At 33.9% G+C, this 24858-nt stretch overlaps 1 protein-coding gene across 1 annotated transcript in view; it reads right to left on the bottom strand.

The window, feature by feature from the left end:
- Nucleotides 1-24858, bottom strand: part of LOC149777783 (multiple epidermal growth factor-like domains protein 8) — a 226685-nt gene that overhangs the window by 136924 nt on the left and 64903 nt on the right. The window contains exons 15-22 of the mRNA XM_089938822.1: nucleotides 24260-24482; nucleotides 23579-23753; nucleotides 22815-22954; nucleotides 19372-19652; nucleotides 13593-13746; nucleotides 8369-8561; nucleotides 4679-4842; nucleotides 42-186 (exon numbers count right to left, since the gene is read on the bottom strand). Coding sequence (XP_089794948.1) covers nucleotides 42-186; nucleotides 4679-4842; nucleotides 8369-8561; nucleotides 13593-13746; nucleotides 19372-19652; nucleotides 22815-22954; nucleotides 23579-23753; nucleotides 24260-24482 — 1475 coding nt within the window. The remainder of the gene's footprint in view (nucleotides 1-41; nucleotides 187-4678; nucleotides 4843-8368; nucleotides 8562-13592; nucleotides 13747-19371; nucleotides 19653-22814; nucleotides 22955-23578; nucleotides 23754-24259; nucleotides 24483-24858) is intronic.

The raw sequence follows: 24858 nt of genomic DNA, 5'->3' as shown, positions 1-24858 counted from the left end.
CTTACATGCTTTCTGAAATTGATATTTTAAAAAAAACTTACCTGACATGGAAAGAACTTGCCAAATGTTACATGTATACTTGTAGATAAGAATGTTGTTGGAGAGGTTTCCTTTATTATTCTTCCCTCCAATGACAACCATGTAGTTACCCAAGCTGACTGCTGTGTGGAAACAACTTGGCTCTAGCTGTGGACAAAGTTAAGGAACAGTACTATTATTCAAAACAGAAAGTGGTTTTATGAACAATTCTATTCATAAATATAATTAATATGAGAAATATTTTCTAAAATTAATAAACCAGTCTCTTTTCTAGGCAATTCATCATATACAACTGCTATAAATAGTTGACAATACAACAGTGTCAGTGAAAGTACATGCATGATATATGCATTCTTTCGTCAGTGGAAGCACTATAAGGGATACCCTCTTGTATAGCATTTTCTAATGTTTATACGGGTTAAACATGGGTCTCTTGAGGGGACTTATGCTCTACTAATCAAAATGAATTTCCTATACTCGATTATAAGACCATATCTCTTTAACTGCCCTGTACTGAAACCCTTTCTGATATTCTTGACAACCATATATATCAAAATTGGTAAAATCATATGCTTGAGTTAACACATTCAAAAAAGATACCAGTAAGAAAAAGAATGTGCATCATGACGTTTGACCTTGAAGCTGATATCAAATAGTAAAGATCATTGAAAGTTATTAAAGTGATACCAATATTCTTCAGATCTATCCACAAACTGGGTTCAATGATAAAAATTATATTTATACTAATGTGTTTTATCATCCTTACATGCCAGCAGAGCTAAAAACTCAAGTCCATTGCTGTTACAGTCAACGTCTGAATGGTATCAACTTGTTCACTGGAATGCCACTAAACACAAAGTCTAGTCAAAATTTACTTGTACATGTACAATTAGTCACTATGTTCATATGCTTAACGAAGTACAAAAATGCAAGCAATGGCCTTGGACATGACCCCAAGGTCAATTAGATATGGTCTTCAAAACTCCTTCATTAAGGTATGGATATGCTGGCGATCAGATATGCACCATTTCCAATAAATTAAATATTTCAAGAATTGTTTGAATGAAATCCCCATGACACTGCCACCATTTCCAACCAATTAAATATTGCAAGAAGTGTTTAAATGAAAACCCCATGACACTGCCACCATTTCCAACCAATTAAATATTGCAAGAATTGTTTGAATGAAATCCCCATGACACTGCCACCATTTCCAACCAATTAAATATTGCAAGAAGTGTTAAAATGAAAACCCCATGACACTGCCACCATTTCCAACCAAATAAATATTGCAAGAATTGTTTGAATGAAATTCCCATGACGCTGCCACCATTTCCAACCAATATAATATTGCAAGAAGTGTTAAAATGAAAACCCCATGACACTGCCACCATTTCCAACCAATTAAATATTGCAAGAATTGTTTGAATGAAATCCCCATGACACTGCTACCATTTCCAACCAATATAATATTGCAAGAAGTGTTTAAATGAAACCCCATGACACTGCCACCATTTCCAACCAATTAAATATTGCAAGAATTGTTTGAATGAAATCCCCATGACACTGCCACCATTTCCAACCAATATAATATTGCAAGAAGTGTTAAAATGAAAACCCCATGACACTGCCACCATTTCCAACCATTTAAATATTGCAAGAATTGTTTGAATGAAATTCCCATGACACTGCCACCATTTCCAACCAATTAAATATTGCAAGAAGTGTTTAAATGAAAACCCCATGACACTGCCACAATTTCCAACCAATTAAATATTGCAATAAGTGTTTGAATGAAAACCCCATGATACTACCACCATTCAGGCAAGAGGGCCAGTGATTTACATTTATAGTTTCACATACAATGGCATATTAACATGACATGTTCTGCCTATCCTATTTAATCATCCCCTTGCTATTTTGAACACAAAAGCTGAACATTCTTTTTAGCCCCCTCCACCCCAAATAATTACATACTTCTTTTTACAAGCCTGTGATATTTTATTGATTCCATTCTGCGATCATACTTATGTTACATACTTGAGTATTTTCTCAAACCCGTGAAATGAGACTTCAGATTAAGTCTGTTGATAATAAATCTGCATCATTTAATACATTATTTTATTTTACATAATGTGAATACGGTATTTTATTACATCTCAACCCTGTGAAATGAGACTTCAGATTAACAGTCCGTTGATAATAAATCCGGACCATTTAATACAGTGCAAGAGAGGATTAGATAATAATAAAAAATGTTATAAAGACCATCCATTATGATGAAGTAATTTTTACAGGATTTGTCACATTTCTGCAGTCATATCATCATCTTTTGTATTTAAGACAAACTACATAATTATAGTGAAAGGCATTTGAGTGTCAGCATGACCATCCAATAAGGTGGCGCTATACAGTTTCATATTTTGCATAGGGTTAAGATTTTAAAGAAAAAGAATTTCCCCAGCTTTCCTCACTGGTTATACTGGCTATTTAAAAAAAAACTTGTATATCTTAGGTATAATGCAAAGAACCTTTAATTCCCTTTATTTTGGTGTATGATTGATGGGTGTACTATGGGTTATAGAGTATACAGCTTGGCCTTACTTCAGATGTGCACCTTTCAAAAAAGTACTAGCTCTACTTGGTCATTTTCACTTCCTGAACTTCAGAGGTAAACTGTATAAAAAAGAGCTGATAACTTTTTTTACATTTTATATATTTGGTAATTCATTCATTGCACTTTCAGAAGCTGGCACTGACTAGTCTGGCAAAATTCATTTTCCCTATTTTAATAGCTGCTATGTATAGTGTACTTTAGACTAATTCAGGCTGATTTTTTAACACAAGGGAGCAGTCATTTTAGTTAGCAGTGTGCTTAAATCATGTAAAATTTCCAAAAGTACAATATCCAAAAGAAATATCATCCACATTACATTAATGTAGCATAGAGGTATGCCAACATTCTCTCCACTGTGCATGTTTTAAATGCGAACTACTTCACCTTACATACGTCACTCTCTCAAAAGTACATATTATCTGGTGAGCGCCCCCTAAAGACCACAGTTATAACAAGATTTTCAATATGGTTGCCATGGCCACCATGTCAGAGCTGACTATCTATACCAAGTTGTTAAAGGTGCCCATCATGCCAGCCAAACTGACATCATTTTCATTTAGTACCAACCAGATGTAAGAAGCTCATGTAGCTATGACCATCAATTTTGGAAAAGTATTGAGAAAAAATTTTTTGTAGCATCTTGAAGGTCTGATCTGCACAATTTTCATTTAATAACAAGTGTATAAGGACAAACTAGACATAATAAGATGAACCTTAATGAAAACCCTGTACAACCAAACATCCATTCAGAAGGAGTACCAGTAACAAGATAGTGGCCATGGTGTCAGATCAGAACCAACTACACATGATATTAAGTCTTTTAGTGTCTTGTGAGAGTTAACGCCTATTTTAAGCACATGATAGGCTACACATGGCAGCCAGTATATTTTGTGGAGGAAGTACCGGCTGGTAGATAAGAACCCAGAATGAACTTCTGGCAAGCTTTACCATACACCAACGTTGGTCAAGGTGAGACTCAAACCCTTGCAGCAAACTGTGAAAATCTCATTCTGGTAACAACCATATATTCATGATAAGTATTGTCATGCGTTTCAAAATGTTCTCCTTGGTGGCCGTCTTGCATGTTCATGGGAATGTCCAATGGGCATGCGTTTCAATATGTTCTCCTTGGTGGCCGTCTTCCATGTTCATGTGAACGTCCGATGGGCATAACAATCATTTGGAACCAATTAGACATCATCAGGAGCAGTAGTAATAATGACATTTTCAAGATGACTACCATAGTGACCATACTGGGACTATTTTCAACTAAACATCGTAAAAAAGCTTTCACTGAAAACCTCATGTTGATAGGACCATCCACTTTGGAGACTGAAGTAACAATAACCTGATTTTCATTGAATGGATGATGTACAAGAGCCCATTATAAATTATCCTTTGATCATGACGACTAAAAATAAGAACAATATTAACATATACAATCATAATGATTATGCCAAACTTGTAATTGTTCATGGGTTTGTCCTGAATACACTGGCAAACTCTGTATGCATCATTAACATAAAACTGAAACAATTAAAGTGCAAATGCATGATCAACTTCAATGAACATAGACTTTGGATGGTTTGGTATAGTGTTTTAGGGCATGACAATACATCTGGGGTTATTTAGTGTCAAGACTATTATGATAAAGTGCCTTCCCTGAAGAAACACTACATCAGGTGGCCCAAACTGATGCAATGTTTGGATTCAAGCTTGCAACCGTATGCCTGCAAGTCCTGTACACTATCCACTGAGCTGACGTGGCTCATTTCAACAAACTAATTCTGTGAATTCATTTATTTTCACTTACAGTATACATTTTTGTAACTTACTGAAAAATGACATTTCATCCATATTTAAACTGATAGACTGTTAGGGACTCATGCTGTTTCCAGAGAATTATGACAGTTGGCTTGGTTCTTAAATGTTTTTTAGAATCATGAAATCTAAGAAGATTAGTACCTCATGAAAATAGTGAATCCATGTGAAGAAAAAGACAAGATGACTGATTAATAATACCTTTCTTCCAATTTCTTCTGGAATAGTGCTCCACCTTTTGATGCTAGTATCATAGGTATACAAACTGCTTGAAAACTTGAAGCCACTGGACCTGTACACCATCCCACCATAGATGTAAATAGTTCTGGATGGTTCATCATACACTGCAGAATGTCCATACATTCCTGTAATTTTGGAATGAATTAATGTGAATAATCACATAAAATCTTTGTGTACATATGAAGAAATCATTATATAATTTAAGCCAGCTTTCAGAATTTTCTCTCAAATATTTTTACAACAAACAAAAATACCAAGAAAAATGTACAAAAATATGACAATACATAATATATAAATACATGAATTTTGATGAAATTCAAAATACCTCCTACCTGATGTATGACATAATCAGCTCTACCTGCATAAAATAATACAGCTTCTGCCATGGCCTGCTATCTCCCCCTCCCCTCTTTATAGATGGGACAAGTGTTAACCAAAAATCTATTGCATGTAATATCGTGTCCTCCTCCTATAAATACATATACAAAGTTTCACCTGCCAAGAAACATTTTTTTAAATGTCACTGTAAATGCAATTTTTTCTTATAGATCTTACACTCATTCTGGGAGTGGCACATATATGGTCTTCCCACAGACAGCTAGGTGAATTTCAATTTAGAGGAGTAAATGTAATTATGTACAAATTGAGGCTATCACTGTCACAATACAAGAGAGTGACAGAGAGACAGCGAGACAGAGATTTCAGTTGTTGTTGTTGGGTTTAATGTCATTTTTTTGCACACAATAGGCTATACATGGCGGCCAGTATTAATGGTGGAGGAAGAACCCGGGAAAACCCCAGAAAGAACCACCGACCCATGAAAAGCTACTGGCAAGCTTTCTCACATACCCACATTGGCTGAACCTGAGACTCGAACCCACGCAGACACGGGGCCCCAGAGATTTCAGTAACAGGTTATATTTCATTGTCATTTAACACTTCTTAGAAAACAATTTATTACTGTTTTCATTAGGAAACTCAACATCACAATGTATTAAAATCCACAGCAGAATTTTCACATGCTTATTAAATATGCCTGGTTTCTTGGAAGCAAAGTTATCAGCTGATTTGTTGGTGAATTTTACTTTCACGGTAATTCTAGTTGAGGGCTGCATCTGAGTGCCAGATGCCCAAAAGTTAGTGAGCTTGTCAGTTGGGAAATGAGATTATCATTGGGGAAATGAAAATAATAACAGATGTTGGTTGAAAAATTATGATTCTAATAATAAATATGATGTAATTAATATCTGTATGTAAAGTAAGAAAGTAAATATTTTAAAAAATCTCATGCAAACAATGTCACAAAACTTATATTGTTATTTTAAATCATCATTTATAAATCATCACAGTTAAAAACGGTGAGCGCTTTAGACCACTTGGCCATTCTGGGCTCCCTTTTTAGAAAATGTAAATTTTGACCTTAGGTCAAGTAGAGGACTATATAATCTTGTTACTGGAAAAATTACTCATGCTTTAAGATCTTAACACAATCAATTATATTACTGCTGTGTCCAGTATTTCATTTGGGCTGGAATTTTATTTATTCAAATTATTTAATTCAAGTGATTCTTCTCTGGAAATACAAAGTGCTCTTCAAAAATATCACTCATGGAAACAGACTTGAATTTATGCTCAAATTTCAAATGAATATTTAATTATTGGATTGTATTATTTTGATCCAACAAGAGACTGTTGGTACATCACCAAAACACAGGTCATTACAAGCACACTTTCTGTGTTGGATTTAATATGGATTTCCACATAAGTTTATTCAGACCTTTAATTATTAAGACTTGTGTCTGTAATTCTAAGATTATTTGGGATTTAATTAGCAATGCGGTAAGTTTCTTTTTTAAAATACTTTCACTTTGTATTCTAGGGAAATAAATTATTTGTTTCATCTTACAAAGCTTGATGTTTCTCGATCCATTACATCTCTTCCTCGATAACTCATGCACAATGAGGTCTCAAAACATAGACCACACAATAAATATGGGTATTAGTTACCTAGGGACCTAAAAAAAACAACATAAGAATGATGGCAGTCCCAGCTAAATATCAAGAAAACCACAAGGGAGGGGTAACAGGGTAGATTAAGTATTGAGTACTCATTTTATAATCGTTTTGAGAATAACTGTCATAAGTGTGCTTTTTCTAATGAAGATGTTAGTTATTCTGTATAAATTATATTTATTTTCTAGATGCTCAACATCTGAAAGATCATTAAAAGTATTCCAACTGGTTTTACAAAGCTTTACTTGTATGCAAAAACATTTGTGTTATGTTACTGAATTTTTTTTTTTTATTGCTGACCAGTTTGGTTCCCTGTTTATTTGTGTGTGTGTAAGAGAGACACTGACAGTCTGACTGATGTATGAATGTGTGTGATTTGGAATTTTTAACGTAGCTTTAAAACAAAATCAGTCATATTGCCACGATGTCTGCAATGTGGCAGTTTATAGTGATGACTAGCAATGGGGCATCATGCTGCAGACATGTAGCATGATGTCCCACCCAGTCACATTATCCTGACACCAGGCCAACCAGTCCAAAGATTATTTAGCAATCAATAAGACTTATCACCAGATCTTTAATCAGTTTTACTGGCCGAAAATTAAAAGTTATGTTTGTAAATACTGCAGATCTTGTCACACTTGTCAAATGGTAGGAAAACCCAATCAAAGGCTCATCTGCAACCTATTCCTGCGTTTGATGAACCATTTAGTAGAGTTATGGTAGAATGTTAGTCCCTTACCAAAGACCAAGTCAGGAATATTAAATCTAAAACAATAGTAAAAGTTTGATAAAGTTTCTTTATACTCAATTTGGCCTTCCCAAATCTGTCCAATCTGATCAAGGCTCAAATTTTATGTCTGGAATTTTCCACCAAGTTATGTATGAATTAGGCATCCAGCAATTCAAGTCTTCTGCATATCACCCTTACAGCCTTCTGCATATCACCCTTACAGCCTTCTGTGTATCACCCTTACAGCCTTCTGCGTATCGCTCTTACAGCCTTCTGCGTATCGCTCTTACAGCCTTCTGCATATCACCCTTACAGCCAAGGAGCTTTAGAATGATTTCATCAAATTTTGAAAAATATTATTTAGTCATTTTGTTTTGATACTGGAAAAGACTGGGATGAAGGCATTCATTTACTGTTGTTTGCTGTTAGGGAATCTGTGTTCATTTTCATCTTAACATGACCTACTTTTGATATATTACCTCGTTTTACATTGGAAGAACTCTAAATAATAAATTAATTTCAATTTTATGGATGCAAAAGATGTGTAAAACTTTGTTTAAAACCAATTTTATTCAAAACTGTAAATTCAATATTTTCAGAATCAATTCCTGCGATCTTCAATTTTCAGAGCACATACACAAGATACGCATTACCAAATCCTAATTTTAACGGCTGGTGGATTTAGAGCTGGCTCAAAATTAGAATAATCAGATTACATAAATTATATTGTTTGTTAAAATCATATTTTAATGCTTGTTCTAGCCTTACCTATCTTTGAGATTTGTGCAAGTACTTGTTTTATGAGGTCAAAAATTGTAATGCAAGTACAGCTCACAATTTGATATAACATGTCATTATACAACATCCTGAATAATTTCACGAGATAAAGCAAAAAGAAATGTTACCTAGAGGTATGGCCCCCTGCATATTTGCCCGACTGAGCTGCTGCCAGCTATTGATGTAAAACGAAGTGGTGTTGTACTCATAGACATGATCGCTGAAGTAATGCTCTGTTGAGAATCCTCCTATCACAACAAGGTTCGTATTTTCGACCAGCGTTAAGGAGTGACCCGCTAATCCCATCACTAATGTTGGTACCTTCAGCAGAAAAAAGCATATTATTCTATCATTATTTCCATGATAACTATTAACACACCGAACATTTAATACTCCCATCAATTTATATATGACTTTTATTAACTCACCAAAACAATTAAATTAGTACTGCTTTTAATTTCAATATGATAATTACCAATACACCAAAACAATTAGTACTACTTTTGATTTCCACATGATAATTGTTACTAATACACCAAAACAATTAGTACTACTTTTAATTTCCATATGATAATTACCAATACACCAAAACAATTAGTACTACTTTTAATTTCAATATGATAATTACCAAATTATACCAAAACAATTAGTACTACTTTTGATTTCCATATGATAATTATTAAAACATCAAAAGAATTAGTACTACTTTTAATTTTAGCATCATAATTATTAATACACCAGGCATTTGAACATGAAAAATCAGACACTGGTACTTTGTACCATTTTGTGGTGTCCTGGAGTGAAAAAGACTTTTACAGACACACATTATATAGTGGTACTTTTGAACCATTTTGAGGTTGCCATTGGTAAAAGGACTTTTGCAGACAAATATCATATATTGGTACTTTTTGACATTTTTTGGAGGCCTGGAGTGAAAGGGACTTGTACAGACACACATTATATAGTGTTACTTTGTACCATTTTGAAGTTGCCATTGGTAAAAGGACTTTTGCAGACAAATATCATACATTGGTACTTTTTGCCATTTTTTTGGAGGCCTGGAGTGAAAGGGACTAGTACAGACACATATTATATAGTGTTACTTTGTACCATTTTGAAGTTGCCATTGGTAAAAGGACTTTGGCAGACAAATATCATATATTGGTACTTTTTGCCATTTTTTTGGAGGCCTGGCGTAAAAGGGACTTGTACAGACACATATTATATAGTGTTACTTTGTACCATTTTGAAGTTGCCATTGGTAAAAGGACTTTTGCAGACAAATATCATATATTGGTACTTTTTGCCATTTTTTTGGAGGCCTGGAGTAAAAGGGACTTGTACAGACACACAATATATAGTGTTACTTTGTACCATTTTGAAGTTGCCATTGGTAAAAGGACTTTTGCAGACAAATATCATGTATTGGTACTTTGTACCATTTCATGGTGGTCAGGAGTTAAGAATGGACCTGTACTGATTAACATCCAACACTGCTACTTTGCACCATTTTGTGGTCCTCTGGGGTGAAAGAGAAATGTGCAGAATGATATCATACATTGGTACTCTGTTATTTTTTAGCAGTCAGGAGTAAATGGGACCAGTGTGTGTATTGCTTTTTGGTACCATTCTGTGTTCAGGCATTATAGGAAAATGTGCAGACTGACATCATATATCAGGACTTTTTTAACCATTCTGTGACGGTCTGAGGTGAAAAGGAAATGTGCAGAATATCACACACTGGTATTTTGTACCATTATGCAGTGGTCCAGAGCGAAACGGATGTGTATACTAACATCTTATTTTGTTTTGTCTGTGTTTGTATTTTTCTATTTTTAACATAGTTTTAACAATAGGAGTTTCTTAATGCTGAGTGTCAAGCAAGGTGTACCATTTTTTACAGTCTATGGTATGGTTCTGCTGGGGTTCAAACCCACAACCTCCTGCATCAGAGGCAGATGCTCTAATCAGTTAGGCCACTGAAGTGGTTGTTTACGTATGTAAATTTATAGATAATCATCAACTATAACTATTTGCAAAGGGCCCCACTAGTGATTAATTGCCTAGCATAAACTTAAAAAGGAAATGGCAATAAAATACCATAATTTTTCTAACTGACAATGTGGAAAACTGGAAATTAAACTCATTCAAGGTCTAATCACTACAAAAGTGCCTACAACATTTGTCTGAAACACAAAAATCCTTGGTAAAGTTACACCACAGAAATCAAATTCATGAAGATCGTTAATCAGGAGGCATAACTCCTGAATATGATGTGGTGGAATGCTGAAAAGTGAACTCATTTGAGACAACATCAACATAAAGCTGTATACCAAATCCACGCAACCTTGGTTAAGTTACGCTGTGGAAACCAAACTCTAGAGGGGGCTTAACTCCTGTAAATGATGATGTGTAATGGTGAAAATCAAACCCATTAAATGTCTCCTCAGTATAGAACAGCTCACTGAAATCCCAAACCTGGGAAAAATTATACTGCAGAAACCAAAGTCCAGACAATGAGCAGACATGGAGAAATATTCACATACAAAATGTTGTGAAATGTAAGGAATCAAAAATAGCACACCACATCTGGCTGAGACCAACATACTCGGGTACAGCTGTACTGCAGAAACTCATTAATATAGAGTTTATTGCCAAAATTTTGGATAAGCTTCAGAAATCTGATTACTATAAACCTTGGCAGACTTCATCAAGCAATGCCCTTATAAACAGAGATAGAAAGAAGAATAAATAATTTTGTTCATTCTGACAGATGTTGTACCTTTCATTTGTTGTGCATAAAAAAACAGTCCCAAATAAAGTTGAAATAGTAAAAGTATATTACACATTTTTGATAATTATACATCAAAGAATAAGCATCCATCCAAATAAACAGAACATTTTAAAAAAGACAAAGCATTTGTCAACACAAAATGTAGAATGCGTGTAATGTCACATTGTTTGATACGGTGCACAGTACCCTTTTGAGTTGGCCTAAAAAAAAACAGTGTGCTTACGTTGAAATTTTCCACAACTAAGCATTACACTGTTGCAATATTTTTGTGAAAAGAAGATTACTGGATGCAGAAATGCACATATTTACTGTAATGTATTTCTGACCAGATATTTGCAGTATTAGATTCGGAACATTAGATTACAGACGATGTAAACAAATCTCTTTATGAGTCGGACTTGCATCACATATTTACGGCGAAAATATGCTGTGGTTGGATAAGTTCTGTCAGTTGGGGAGACCGGTTTATGTCTACATTCTTCTGTGAACAAAGGTGAGTTTATTTACTTCAGTGAGTTCACATTTAAACCAAGCTTGTAAATAAGATGGATTCCATGCTACAGATAAACCACCCATTCCTCCCCACCCCCACCCTCGTTATCATCTAAGCAATAACGGTAGTTTTACTTGTGGTTATTGTTCTTGTCTTGGGGGGGTTTTGCCATTTTTCATTTTATAATATGTTATACATGACATAACAAACCCCTGTGGGGGTAAATTGGCAATATTGAAACAGATGAGACCATTATTTCCCAATTCCCTTTCGCGAGTCAATTCAAAAACTAGTGGCCAAAAATGATCAATGAAAACAAAAACTTCCAGAAAGCGGGATTAAAAAAGTTTTCCCACAATCCCAGCTAATCAGCAAAGAGAATACCTCACAATAATTTCATGGGCTTATTTGGACCAATCAGAATCACATAAAGTGATATGTTCTCATGTATAATATCAAAAATATGAAACTGTACACACTGTGAGCAAAGTGTACCAACTATGTGATGAAACATGTATCATGATGGATCAGACAAACCGAAGATATCAATCCAAGAGCGTGCTTTTCAGAAATCGTACCACTAGTTTTGGGGAATCTAAGCAGCCCATCCAGAATGGGCAACATGTTCATTAAAATTTTCTATTCAATAGAATAAAAGAATAAATGGCTCAACTAAAAAAAACTTAAATCCTTCAACATCTTTTGCCAAAACATTATGCATTAACTTCCTCACAAATTATTTGCAGTTTTCATTCTCTCCATCTCTGCTGCAACTATATATATTTTTACAGCTTAAAAACTGGTTTCTTGTTGTTTAGATTGGGGGTGGGTGGCATTTACATTAAGAAATTACTTTCTACATACCAATCTGCTATTAGTTCTGAAGTACTTATTCTCCCTATCAGGACTCAAATAGAAAACTCCTGTTCAACATTTTGAATCCAATATTTTCAATTTTCAGAATTCTATCAATTTAATTCAGAATGGAGAACCTGTTTTAAAACTGGTAATAATTCTACAAAATCCAGAATGGTTGGCACCTCTGAGTGTGTCAGAGGGTGAGAGTACAGGCACAAGATCACTAGGTACAATTCTTTCTCATTCTTCTCAATTTCTGTATCTATTAATCGCTTATACAAACTTTAAAAAAACAACAACACTGGAACCTACTTGCCATGAAAGTGCTACCTATGTCTCATCATACTCATGCAGGTGAGACAAAACACAGATAATGAGGTGAACTTTTCAGACATGGAAAGTATTAATCTTGGTCCACATTTTTATACAACAATGTATCACCTATCCCCTAATATAATTAAATTTAGTTTCATTTGACTAACAATTTATCAACTTCTCCCATTATAATGAAATTTAGTTTTAATTTTAATGTAACAATGCTTTGACTTCCCCCATTATAATGAAATGTAGTTTCATTTTAATGTAACAAAGTATCAACTTCCCCCATTATAATGAAATTTAGTTTCATTTTAAAATAACATGTCACCTTCCGCCATTATAATGAAATTTAGTTTCATTTTAAAATAACGTGTCACCTTCCCCCATTATAATGAAATTTAGTTTCATTTTAAAATAACGTGTCACCTTCCCCCATTTTAATGAAAATTAGTTTCATTATAATGTAACAATGAATCAACTTCCCCCATTATAACGAAATTTAGTCTCATTTTAATTTAACAGTGTAACAAACAAAAACTATAATAATGAAATTTAGTTTCATTTTAATGTAACAGTGAAACAAGAATCCCCTATTATAATGAAAATAAGTTTCATTTCAACGTAACAATTTATAAACAATCCCCATTTATAATGAAATTCAATTTCATTTTAATGGAATAATGTATCAACTTTACCCATATAAAAAGAAATTTAGTTTCTATTTTATATAGGGATATACCAACCTTACCCTTTCAGAATGAAATTTAGTTTCATTTTTTTTCCTGGGGCTTTACTAAACTTTGTTTCCATTGAATACCATAAATATCCAAGCACTGAAAGCTAAATTTAAATTAAACTCCCCTAAAATGAATAACCTACTAAAACATACATTGATTTTTGTCCACTTCCTGGCATCCACAGCAAACTTCCACAGCTCATTTGTTGCCCTGTATTTGAACTGACCATCACCCTCTGCACTTACAAATCCTCCAAAAATGTAGAGTGTCTTGAGGATGGGAACACATGCTGCTGCGTGGTAATACCTAAAATAAATTACACATTATAAAATTAAAAACAAAAAATATAAATCTTTTCCTGTGTGCAGAGAAATTTGTTTTATGAAGAACATTCAAGAAATGTTGTTCTTTGTGGACAAGTACCATTTAACATATTGAGTATGATCACACCATTAAGAACTGGGTACCATTTAGTAGAGAGACTGAGTATGATCACATCATTAAGAACTGGGTACTGTCTAATAAAGAGATTGGGTATGATCACGCCATTAAGAACTGGGTACCATTTAGTTGAGAGATTGAGTATGGTCACACCATTAAGAACTGGGTACCAATTAATAGAGAGATTGAGTATGATCACACCATTAAGAACTGGGTACTATGTAACAGATTGAGTATGATCACACCATTAAGAACTGGGTACCATTTAATAAAGAGATTGGGTATGATCACACCATTAAGAACTGAGTACTATCTAGTAGAGAGATTGAGTATGATCACACCATTAAGAACTGGGTACCATTTAATAGAAAGAATGAGTATGATCACACCATTAAGAACTGGGTACCATTTAGTAGAGAGATTGAGTATGATCACACCATTAAGAACTGGGTTCCATTTAAACAGTGACGGAGTATGATCACACCATTAAGAACCGGGTACCATTTAATAGAGCTTGGGTATGATCACACCATTAAGAACTGAGAACTATCTAGTAGGGAGATTGAGTATGATCACACTATTAAAAACTGAGTATCATTTAAAACAGTGACTGAGAATGATCACACTATTATGAACTGACGTACTATCTAATACCAAGATTTAGCATGATCACACCATTAAGAACTGAGTACTATCCAATACCGAGATTCAGCATGCTCACACCATTAATAAATGAGTATTATCTAATACCGAGATTGAGCATGATCACAACATTAATAAATGAGTACTGTCTAATACCAAGATTGAGCATGATCACACCATTAATAAATGAGTATTATCCAATACCAAGATTGAGCATGATCACACCATTAATGAATGAGTACTGTCTAATACCAAGATTGAGCATGATCACACTATTAATAAATGAGTATTATCTAATACCAAGATTGAGCATGATCACACCATTAACAACTGGGCTCATAAATGCTCTCATTTATGTGCTGGTGTCCAGTTTTGTAAGGGTCCTTGTGACCTAAAATCATTAAAAACATGTATTGGTTGGTGTCCATTTTTGTAAGGGCCCCTGTGACCTAAATCATTAAAAACATGTATGGGTTGGTGTCCATTTTTGTAAGGCCCCCTGTGACCTAAAATCATTAAAAACATGTATGGGTTGGTGTCCATTTTTGTAAGGGTTCCTGTGACCTAATATCATTAAAAACATGTATGGGTTGGTGTCCATTATTGTAAGGGTCCATGAGATATAAAATTATTAAAAATTTGTATAGGTTTTTGATGGTGCTATCAGCTGAATATCCCCTCAGTATGGGTCATCAGATGGAAAAGTATGGAGACAAGTAACCCCAGTAATTGTCAATAAAAGTATGGAGACAAATAACCCCAGTAATTGTCAATAAAATAAAAGTATGGAGACAAGTAACCACAGTAATTGTCAATAAAACAAAAGTATGGAGACAAGTAACCCCAGTAATTGTCAATAAAATAAAAGTATGGAGACAAGTAACCCCAGTAATTGTCAATAAAAGTATGGAGACAAATAACCCCAGTAATTGTCAATAAAATAAAAGTATGGAGACAAGTAACCACAGTAATTGTCAATAAAACAAAAGTATGGAGACAAGTAACCAAAGTAATTGTCAATAAAATAAAAGTATGGAGACAACTAACCACAGTAATCTTTTTCTAAAGATAAATTTCCAGGTCATTTCCAGGGTTTTTCCAGGATAAAATTAATTTTTTCAAGGTTCAAATATGACCATTACAGATTGGAATTAAAGAACATTTTAGATTACAAAACATGCATTTTCTAAATCTAAAGATGTTTCTCTTTCAAGACTCTCCAAAACATCTAAGTCAGAAAAGATGATTATGTACGCCACAAAATGTATCACACGGAACAAGTTTGATTATATTCCTATAAATTGGCATGTAAAGTAATTTCAATGTATAGAATACAAATTCTATCTTTATTTTGCTGTGTTATGTTGTTAAGTGGGAATAACATAATGAACATAAATTAGTTTTGTTTCCTTTCAAACCTTTAATTCTAAAGAATTCGATAGCAATATAAAAATGCATCTTATACAAAGTAAACATTTCCTATTATAGTATATATAAAAAAACAATAAACGCAAATAATTAGAATCTTGTCTTGTAACCAAAATAGTTTAACACTGAATTTATCTGCGTCAATAAAATCCCAAACAAGATTTTTCAAACAACCTAATCTCCTTAAGATGATCTGGTCAAAAATCCATCACTTAAAAAACATTTTCAAAAGGGTTGATTTAAATTTTGACAAAAGACCTTCAAAATTATATACTGTTGTATAAACAAGGACTGAATTTTCAGTAAAATCAACTTGTCTTCTTGTAATTCGTTAAACCAGTCCCCAAACCTGTACTGATACAGAGGATCATCTTGTTTTAAAATATATAATACATGGGACGATTTCAGCCGAGATTCAACAATTGGGCAAATTTGGCTTAAAACGAATCGCAGTCCGCTTTCTAATCTGGGTTTCCTCCAAATATTCCCACCCCATTTTTCATATTTGGACATTTGGGTGTGGGGTCATTGCAATTGCATATCGAAAATTTGGAATTTGCTGCCACCGTGCGGTAGTGACATATGGTAGTCACTTTCCAGCAGGCCTAGAAAATTTAAATGTATGTTATATCGACTTATACCTGTATGAAATTGATAGGAAAATGATTTATTTTCTCAGAAATGGCAAGTATTATAATTGTTATGTCTTTAATCCGCTGAAAGACAAAACTATGGCATAGATGAAACCTGATCCTGTACTTGCCATTTGCATTACTAGTCACATGATTTCACAAATCTCAAATGATGACATCGGAAGTCCAATAGTCACATGATATCAACAACAAACTCCTTTTTAATGTTGTTGTACAGAAATTCAATTATATTAAATGAAAGTCAATTATGAATGAAATTTAATCATATTAAATGAAAGTCTGATACTTTTTGTAAAAACCAGCAATCTGGCCAGTCTGATTTATCAAGCAGAGAGCACATGTCAACTTGGTAGTCAGGTGATACAACAAAACTCCAGTTCTTCTGGGAATAAATTTTGTGTTCTTTCATTTTTGTATTTTTATTATAACTAGCATATGACTTTCATTTGATATTTTTTATTTTATTTTTCTCTACAACATCTGAAAATGTGGGTTGTTAGATCTGTGTACTCATGTTACTAGCAATGCAAATTGCGAGTACCAGGTCACATTTAATCAACACCGTAGTTTTATCTTGTCTTTCAGCTGATTAAAGACATAATGATTATAATAGTCACAATTTCTGAGAAATAGGTAATTTTCATATCGATTTCATGCATGTATCACTCCATCTAACAACGTAAGCGGCTACGCTTTGCCACCACCATGTTGGCCTCTTGTGATACTAGACTGGTTTTCATGCCTTCCATGTAAGGAAAGATATGGACATTGAGTTGACTTTGAAAATAAAAGTCTACTAGATGAATCTAATCCACTGAGTGTTTGGATTTAGTCAGCATATATGTTTATTGCAAGTACCCAAATGATCCATACTGCACCCTCTGAATATTCTGGTTAGAACTCGATAAAATTAACTCAGGATCAGTTTAGTTACAATTCAATTATGTGATTGTTTCGGGCATCCAGTGCTGGCAGTAAATTCCCAGGTTTTTCCCAACTTTCATCAATATTTGCGAAATTTAAGGACTTTTCATGGTCAGGAAAAAATTATCATTTCTCCCAACTTTTTTCCAATTTCCCGGTAGCGTGGGAAACCCGAAGCATAAGACGTAATTCGGTGAAAAAAATGCATAATAATTATGCCAAAAGTGTATTGGTTGGCATGTATGTAAAGACTATGAAAATTTTAAAATTCCTCAAATTTGCACAGGCTGAAGATCATAGACACCTCTTATCAGATCCCCAGAGAAAAAGGTATGTCAGTGAGTGAATGTTTTCAGCATGACACATTTACTGAGATGACATCCATTTTCTGTAACAGAGAGCCTGTGCAGTTAATTTATGGCATATCGTCATAGTGTCTGAAATATTTTGAGGTATTCAAATAATGACAGGATATTGTACAAACAAATTAACACATGGATAGGTAAAATTTTATATCCCTTCCGAACTTCACATGAATAGGCAACACACTATGCCCACTCCCAACTTTAACTGTGAGGGGATAATACTAATTTCTTCTCTGTGTTAATTAATTCATATTATATTTCCATGCATAAGTTATTGTTATATATATTAAATTTATACTGTGTACCTGACTTTGATCATGACTGTGAATGGAGCTAATGCCTACCTGATTTCTGTCATGCTTTTAACTAAACAAGATGTTTACTTATTAATAATAAAAATAATAATGAGGACTTTGTATAGCGCCTAATCTTTAGAAGCTATAAGCGCTTTACAACATTAGACAACACCTATAAGATAAAAAACATTAATGATAGGATTAGAAGTTCAGGTGAGTCTTGTTGGCAATACGACTAGTCCCAATAATTTTCCATTATGATGAATGGTTATTCCAGAATACTATATTGTGACATAGGTCAAGTAAATTTATGTATACACAGGAGTTGACAAACAAATTATTCAGTCCCGTTACATTACCAGTCCTTGGGAATCTGTAATCAGAGTTTGTTGTCGTGTTAACATTCGATCTGAGAGGAATTATTTATTTAAACTATTCATTGGAATTAACAAACTGCTAATTGTCTCTATGTACTAAAATACTACTTTGGAATTATTGAAAATATTCAAAGACATTCTGGATTGTATCATTGTGGTACATCAAGACATTCAAGACATTTAGTACATCTGGGCATTCAAGCCTGTTGGTACATCAGGACACTCATGATTATTGGAATTCATTTGGAACATTTGTATACATTTGGACTTGTGATAGGACATTTACAATTATTTGGGATTTAATTCACGATACTTTAAGTGTCTCTTAATTTTCATTTTTGTAACTTAGATAAATAAATTACTGTTGATCTGATTAAACTTGATGAGTTTTGCTTCTTTTTGTTACACAGCTTAAGACCTAGAGTCATAACATTATGAATTATGTTTTATAACAGATATGTACAACCAAGAGCTGGTGTGTCCATGACCTCATTTTACTTGCTTATTTATATCATAAAGTGTGAATTTTAAAATGGCTTATTTATATCATAAAGTGTGAATTTTAAAATGGCTAATTTATATCATAAAGTGTGAATTTTAAAATGGCTAATTTATATCATAAAGTGTGAATTTTAAAATGGCTAATTTATATCATAAAGTGTGAATTTTAAAATGGCTTATGCGCCCAGGAGAAAGTTGCACATGCCTGAAGTAGAGCGTTAACATTATAATACCACAATTTTGCTGCCTTGATACATTTTAATTTTAATTTTCAGCCACAGCAAAAATGGTTATTTCCTCCTACCTTGCCACAGGCAAGTCTTCTCCTATTGGAATCATTTCATGCCATTGCATCTGCTGCGGGTCAAACCGCCAAATGTCATCCATGAGACCCAATTCAAACGAGTATCCTCCAAACAAGTATAAAGAATCACCACAACTTGTTAGGGTATGACCATATCTGCCTATCGGCTGGTTCCTATGCCCCTCCCAGCGGGAGGATCCATGGTTTAAGTTCCAGGGAAAGACATTTACATGCAAGGGTTCTCCACCAAAGTCTGTCTTGCACTTACAAGAGTCGAATGCCTGCAAAAGAAGGATCATTTTCAAGTTAAGAAAGTACTACTGCATATAAATCCTTTGTCTGTAAAATAATGCTCATGCCAAAATATATTTCCCCTTTTATTTTTACTGCTTTCTGATCAAATTAACGAAGTACATGTCAAATACACAAAGATGGTAATCAGCCAGTTAAGGAGAAACAAAATAGAATCATTATTGAAAATAAATGTCAGCAAGATACATGTGAATAAAACTAATATTAACATCTTTGTAATAAGTTTAGGAAATAGTCACGTACTAAGGTCATGATTCATTGCCACTTTTTCAGGGATATGAATTTTTGTTGTTGTTGTTGTTGTGGGGTTTAACGCCATTTTTCAGCATGATAGGCTATACATGGCGGCCAGTATTAATGGTGAGAATTTTTGTAATTATGGAGACAAATTACATACTGTCATTACTTAACATTCACTGATTGCAAAGTAGGTTTCATTCTTTCCACACAGGGATCATTGTTTCCACACAAAGATTATCATTTCAACACAAGGATCATTGTTTCCACACAAGGATTATCATTTCCACAACAAGGATCATTGTTTCCACACAAGGATCATAGTTTCCACACAAGGATCTTTGTTCATCATGCATTTATATTCATGGTTTAAAGCATCCAGCAAACCCATAACACTTCGTACTTCATGAAAAATAGTAAAATTACAATATCTGCATGAATGATTTCATCATAATTCTAAAATATCTTGTATTTGAAATCTAAACCTCAATATGCATAATGGAGAAAGAATAAACAACAGTTTGAGAAAAGAACATAAGCATACAATAAAATATTTGCATACATGTAGGTTAAAGTAACTCATCTTTGATCCTGTAGACTGATTGTTCTGTTTTATCACAATATGTATCTTATGTAAAACAAAAACAAATTTTAAAAAAACAACAATGTAGGTTAATGTGACTGATTCAGCTAAAATCCTGGCAATGAAATAAGCCACTGACTTCTTTTACTATTAGTGGCAGAAAGTCTAAAAATACACATATTATCTTAAGTACACCTGTGTCATCATAATAGTCTAAGTTATAACTGTCATGTCAGGACATTCCCAAATTTGTGTGTACATTACCAAAACACACCTGTTACCAAAAGAGTACACTAGAACATGTAGAGAGCATGACTAATGTGGAGCAGAATAAGCAACAATGACACTCGGTTGAAGTACACAGTCCAAAAATGGTAAAATTTGTAAATATGACAAATTCAAATAAAACTGGTAAAAAATGAAAACATTCCTTTGGTAGATAGGGTACTATATATAAGTTATCCAAATTTGATAACTGATGGTTGAAATTCAGGAAAATATTGAATGGATTTTGGTTTAGGTCTCTAAACAATGGTGGCTGAACAAATGGAACAGCTTAAAACTTAGGACGCTGCAAAGTGAAAGGGAGGTAATGGTTAAAGGTTATTGCCCATGTCCATAATGGATATAGATGAAAAAGACATTGGTCATCTATTTGGAGGGCTGAATTCGGGTGGTAGCATGTTAATGTCGCCTAATTGTAATGTGATCATATTTTAAGAAGAAACTCAAACAAGAGGAAGTAATCCCTTATCATATAAAGGTAACAATGTAATAAATTTTACACAGCAACAACTTTTATTTTATGCCATGTGCAACAGCATTAACACAAACCAAGGACCTGTCAGTTTTCTAATGTGAAGTGAAATGTGCAGTTGTTGAAGGCAGAGCTGCTTGCAAAGCAAGCCATATGCTTTGTTTGATTAATGAGTTGAGTGTTTTGAGTATAGCCAGCCATATCCATCTTTTGGCTACAATTTAATAAATGTAGGTGAAATAGGGTCGAAGATATTGAATGTAAATTGAATGAACAGTTGAAAATACAAAAAGAAAACCATCTCATGACAGAGACCTAAATTTGGTATCACTGAGTTACTCACCCAGAAAGCAATAACATACCAATTTTCATGAGAGTCAAGCAAAACAGGGTCAAATGAACAAGCAAAACACACAAATAAATGGGCAAAATATTCAATCCCATTCCAATGTCTTTCACAACGGGACAGAAGCCTAATCCTTAAATACATAAGTGTTAATTAGCTCTCTTACATGATGATAAGTACAGTCTTGTTGACTAACTCTCTTACCCATTGACAAATACAGTTGTGTTGACTAAATCTCTTACCTGCTGACAAGTACAGTTTTGTTGACAAGCTCTCTTACCTGTTGACAAGTAGTTTTAATGACTTACTATCTTACCTGTTGACAAATAGTTTTAATGACTTACTCTCTGACCTATTGACAAGTAAGTTTTTTTGACTAGCTCTCTTACCTGCTGAAAGTATTTTTCTCAACTAGCTCTCTTACCTGTTGACAAGTACAGTTTAATGACTTACTCTCTTAACTCTTGACAAGTATAGTTTTGTTGACTAACTCTCTTACCTGTTCTGTTGAGAAGTAGTTTTAATGACTTACTCTCTTACCTGTTGACAAGTAGTTTTAATGAATTACTCTCTTACCTGTTGACAAGTACAGTTTTGTTGACTAACTCTCTTACCTGTTGACAATTACAGTTTTGTTGACTAGCTTTCTTACCTACTGACAAGTACAGATTTGTTGACTAGCTCTCTTACCTGTTGACAAGTACAGTTTTGTTGACTAACTCTATTACCTGTTGACAAGTACAGTTTTGTTGACTAACTCTCTTACCTGTTGACAAGTAGTTTTGTTGACTAGCTCTCTTACCTGGTGATAAGTAGTTTTATTGACTAGCCCCCTTACCTGTTGACAAGTACAGTTTTGTTGACTAACTCTCTTACCTTTTTAAAAGTATAGTTTTGTTGACTAACTCACCTGTTGAACAGTAGTTTAGTTGACTAGCTCTCTTACCTGTTGAAAAGTAGTTTTGTTGACTAACTCTCTTACCTGTTGACCAGTAGTTTTGCTGACTATCTCTCTTACCTGTTGACAAGTACAGTTTTGTGGACTAACTCTCTTACTTGTTGACAAGTACAGTTTTGTTGACTAACTCTCTTACCTGTTGACAATTACAGTTTTGTTGACTAGCTTTCTTTCCTACTGACAAGTACAGTTTTGTGGACTAACTCTCTTACATGCTGACAAGTACAGTTTTGTTGACTAACTCTCTTACCTGTTGATAAGTACAGTTTTGAGGACAACTTTTCTGGATGCAGTCCGGCAGCTCATATCCGTCCATGCACGCACACCTGACAGAGTCCATGTCACATACATCCACATGGTACGTAGCATTGAAACCTTTTGTCACAGATACTTGAAATGCAGAAAGTTATAAATGACTAGAGTATGTAAAGACAGGAATATTAAAAGTTATAACTGACTAGAGTGTGTAAAGATGGGAGTAGTAAAAGTTATAACTGACTAGAGTGTGTAAAGATGGGAATATTAAAAGTTATAACTGACTAGAGTGTAAAAAAATGGGAATATTAAAAGTGAATTATAAAACTTGTGAGAGCTGTTTCAAATTAATCAATGTACATAGCAACAGCAAGAAAACAACAAAGGTAGACTGCAAATGTAAACAGCACATAATGTACACTCATGATAAGAGATCTCATATTTTGATTTTACATTTCTAAGTTAGATGCACCAAGAATTGTATTCTTTACGGACAAATTTTGCTGGGTCCCAAAGCTGGTTTCTACAGACAGTTTTCCATTGAACTTTATTGGAACCCATTAGGGGTAAAATATATTGAATATAATGGTATCAAAGCTGATGCAAAGAAATTGTACATGCATTGTTTCCAAACTGTTACATTAAGAAACAAAAGATATATATTTTTGTGGACAAAACATTATAATCTATGTTACTTCCTGATTTGTGCAAGACTTTAAGAAAATATTTTTTCTCCATAGCTTTTAACTATAAAATTACCATTTCCGCTAATATCAGCTGAGAAGTAGACGGTCATTTTTCCTGTGATGGCTGTGACAACAGGAATGTTCTCTTTCCTGCTGCCACAGAATGCCCCAAGCAGTGTTCCTTTCTCATCGGCATCATCATAGCCACTGATGAATTCTGGGATTCCATCATACACATATATATAATCCTGAAATAACATAATCTTGATACATATAAACACCTATAAACACAATCATGAAATATACGAAAACTCACTCTAGAAAAAATATGAACACTGACATAACTACACATATTCCAGAAAAAACACTGTAAGGTTCTGATAATATTTCATGTCATTTCTAAAACTGTATGCAATGCATGAAATCGACACAACAGCTATTTCAATACAAAATCCTAAAAGACTGTAGATAGAATTTTTACCTCAACCCTGAGAAATGAAAAAGAACAAGCACAATGACAAAAACATAAAATACTTTCTAAATAAAAGGCTGTATTAGGTCTGCTAAAGTCTTAACACAACATGCAAGAAACTTGTTTCTATTATTCTGACAGTCTGTCTCAAATAGATTTTTAAATACGAAGTTTGTTACAGTTGATTTGGCACCCCATCTTCAGCAATACTCAACCCGCCTGATAAATGGACTTGGATGAGAAAAACATTTCATGTCTTTGTTATTAGCTATTATTGCTTACCCGTCCACATTCAGTCATAATTGACTCCATCTCCAAGGAGATATGTTTATTGTTTACATCTAATGAAGATTCCAGAGTGATGTCTTTAAATACTGTCAGAATCCACAAGCAATGAGATCGCCAGCTCTTCACTCCAGAGCCTTTGAAGGTCCCAAGAGCACCATTAGAAACATCATTCAGCACAACTCTATCATCACAATTACGGTAACATTTGCCTCCATTCCTGAAAGTGAAATTAGAGTCAAGTGACACTGACATACAACATTCTTTTCAAAGCAATCATGGGGAAATATTATGATAGGTGAAATGATGTTAGAGTTACCTTCTTGGATAAACCATTTCCTTTTCAGGCATGAGACTGGAACATATATAAAATATCTGAAAATATGGGGGTTCTCCTTATGCACTGATAAAAACTCATTAAAAATGATATACCTTGTAATAAAAATGAGACTGACTTGCATTTTTAAAATTCCATTTATCTCCAGTTGTGCCTTAGCATTTGCTTTCAACACAATCTGACTTCAGACTGCATATAAAATGCAGTTTTGTCAAAAACACCCAGAGCACGAGATTCTGTACTGAAAATTGTCCCAGTA

This window comes from Sinohyriopsis cumingii, chromosome 17 (genome assembly GCF_028554795.1).
Source record: "Sinohyriopsis cumingii isolate HCF-2022 chromosome 17, ASM2855479v2, whole genome shotgun sequence".
Lineage (NCBI taxonomy): Eukaryota > Metazoa > Mollusca > Bivalvia > Unionida > Unionidae > Sinohyriopsis > Sinohyriopsis cumingii.
The sequence above is the reverse complement of the archived record's forward strand: the minus strand, read 5'-3'. Positions and strand labels throughout refer to the sequence as shown.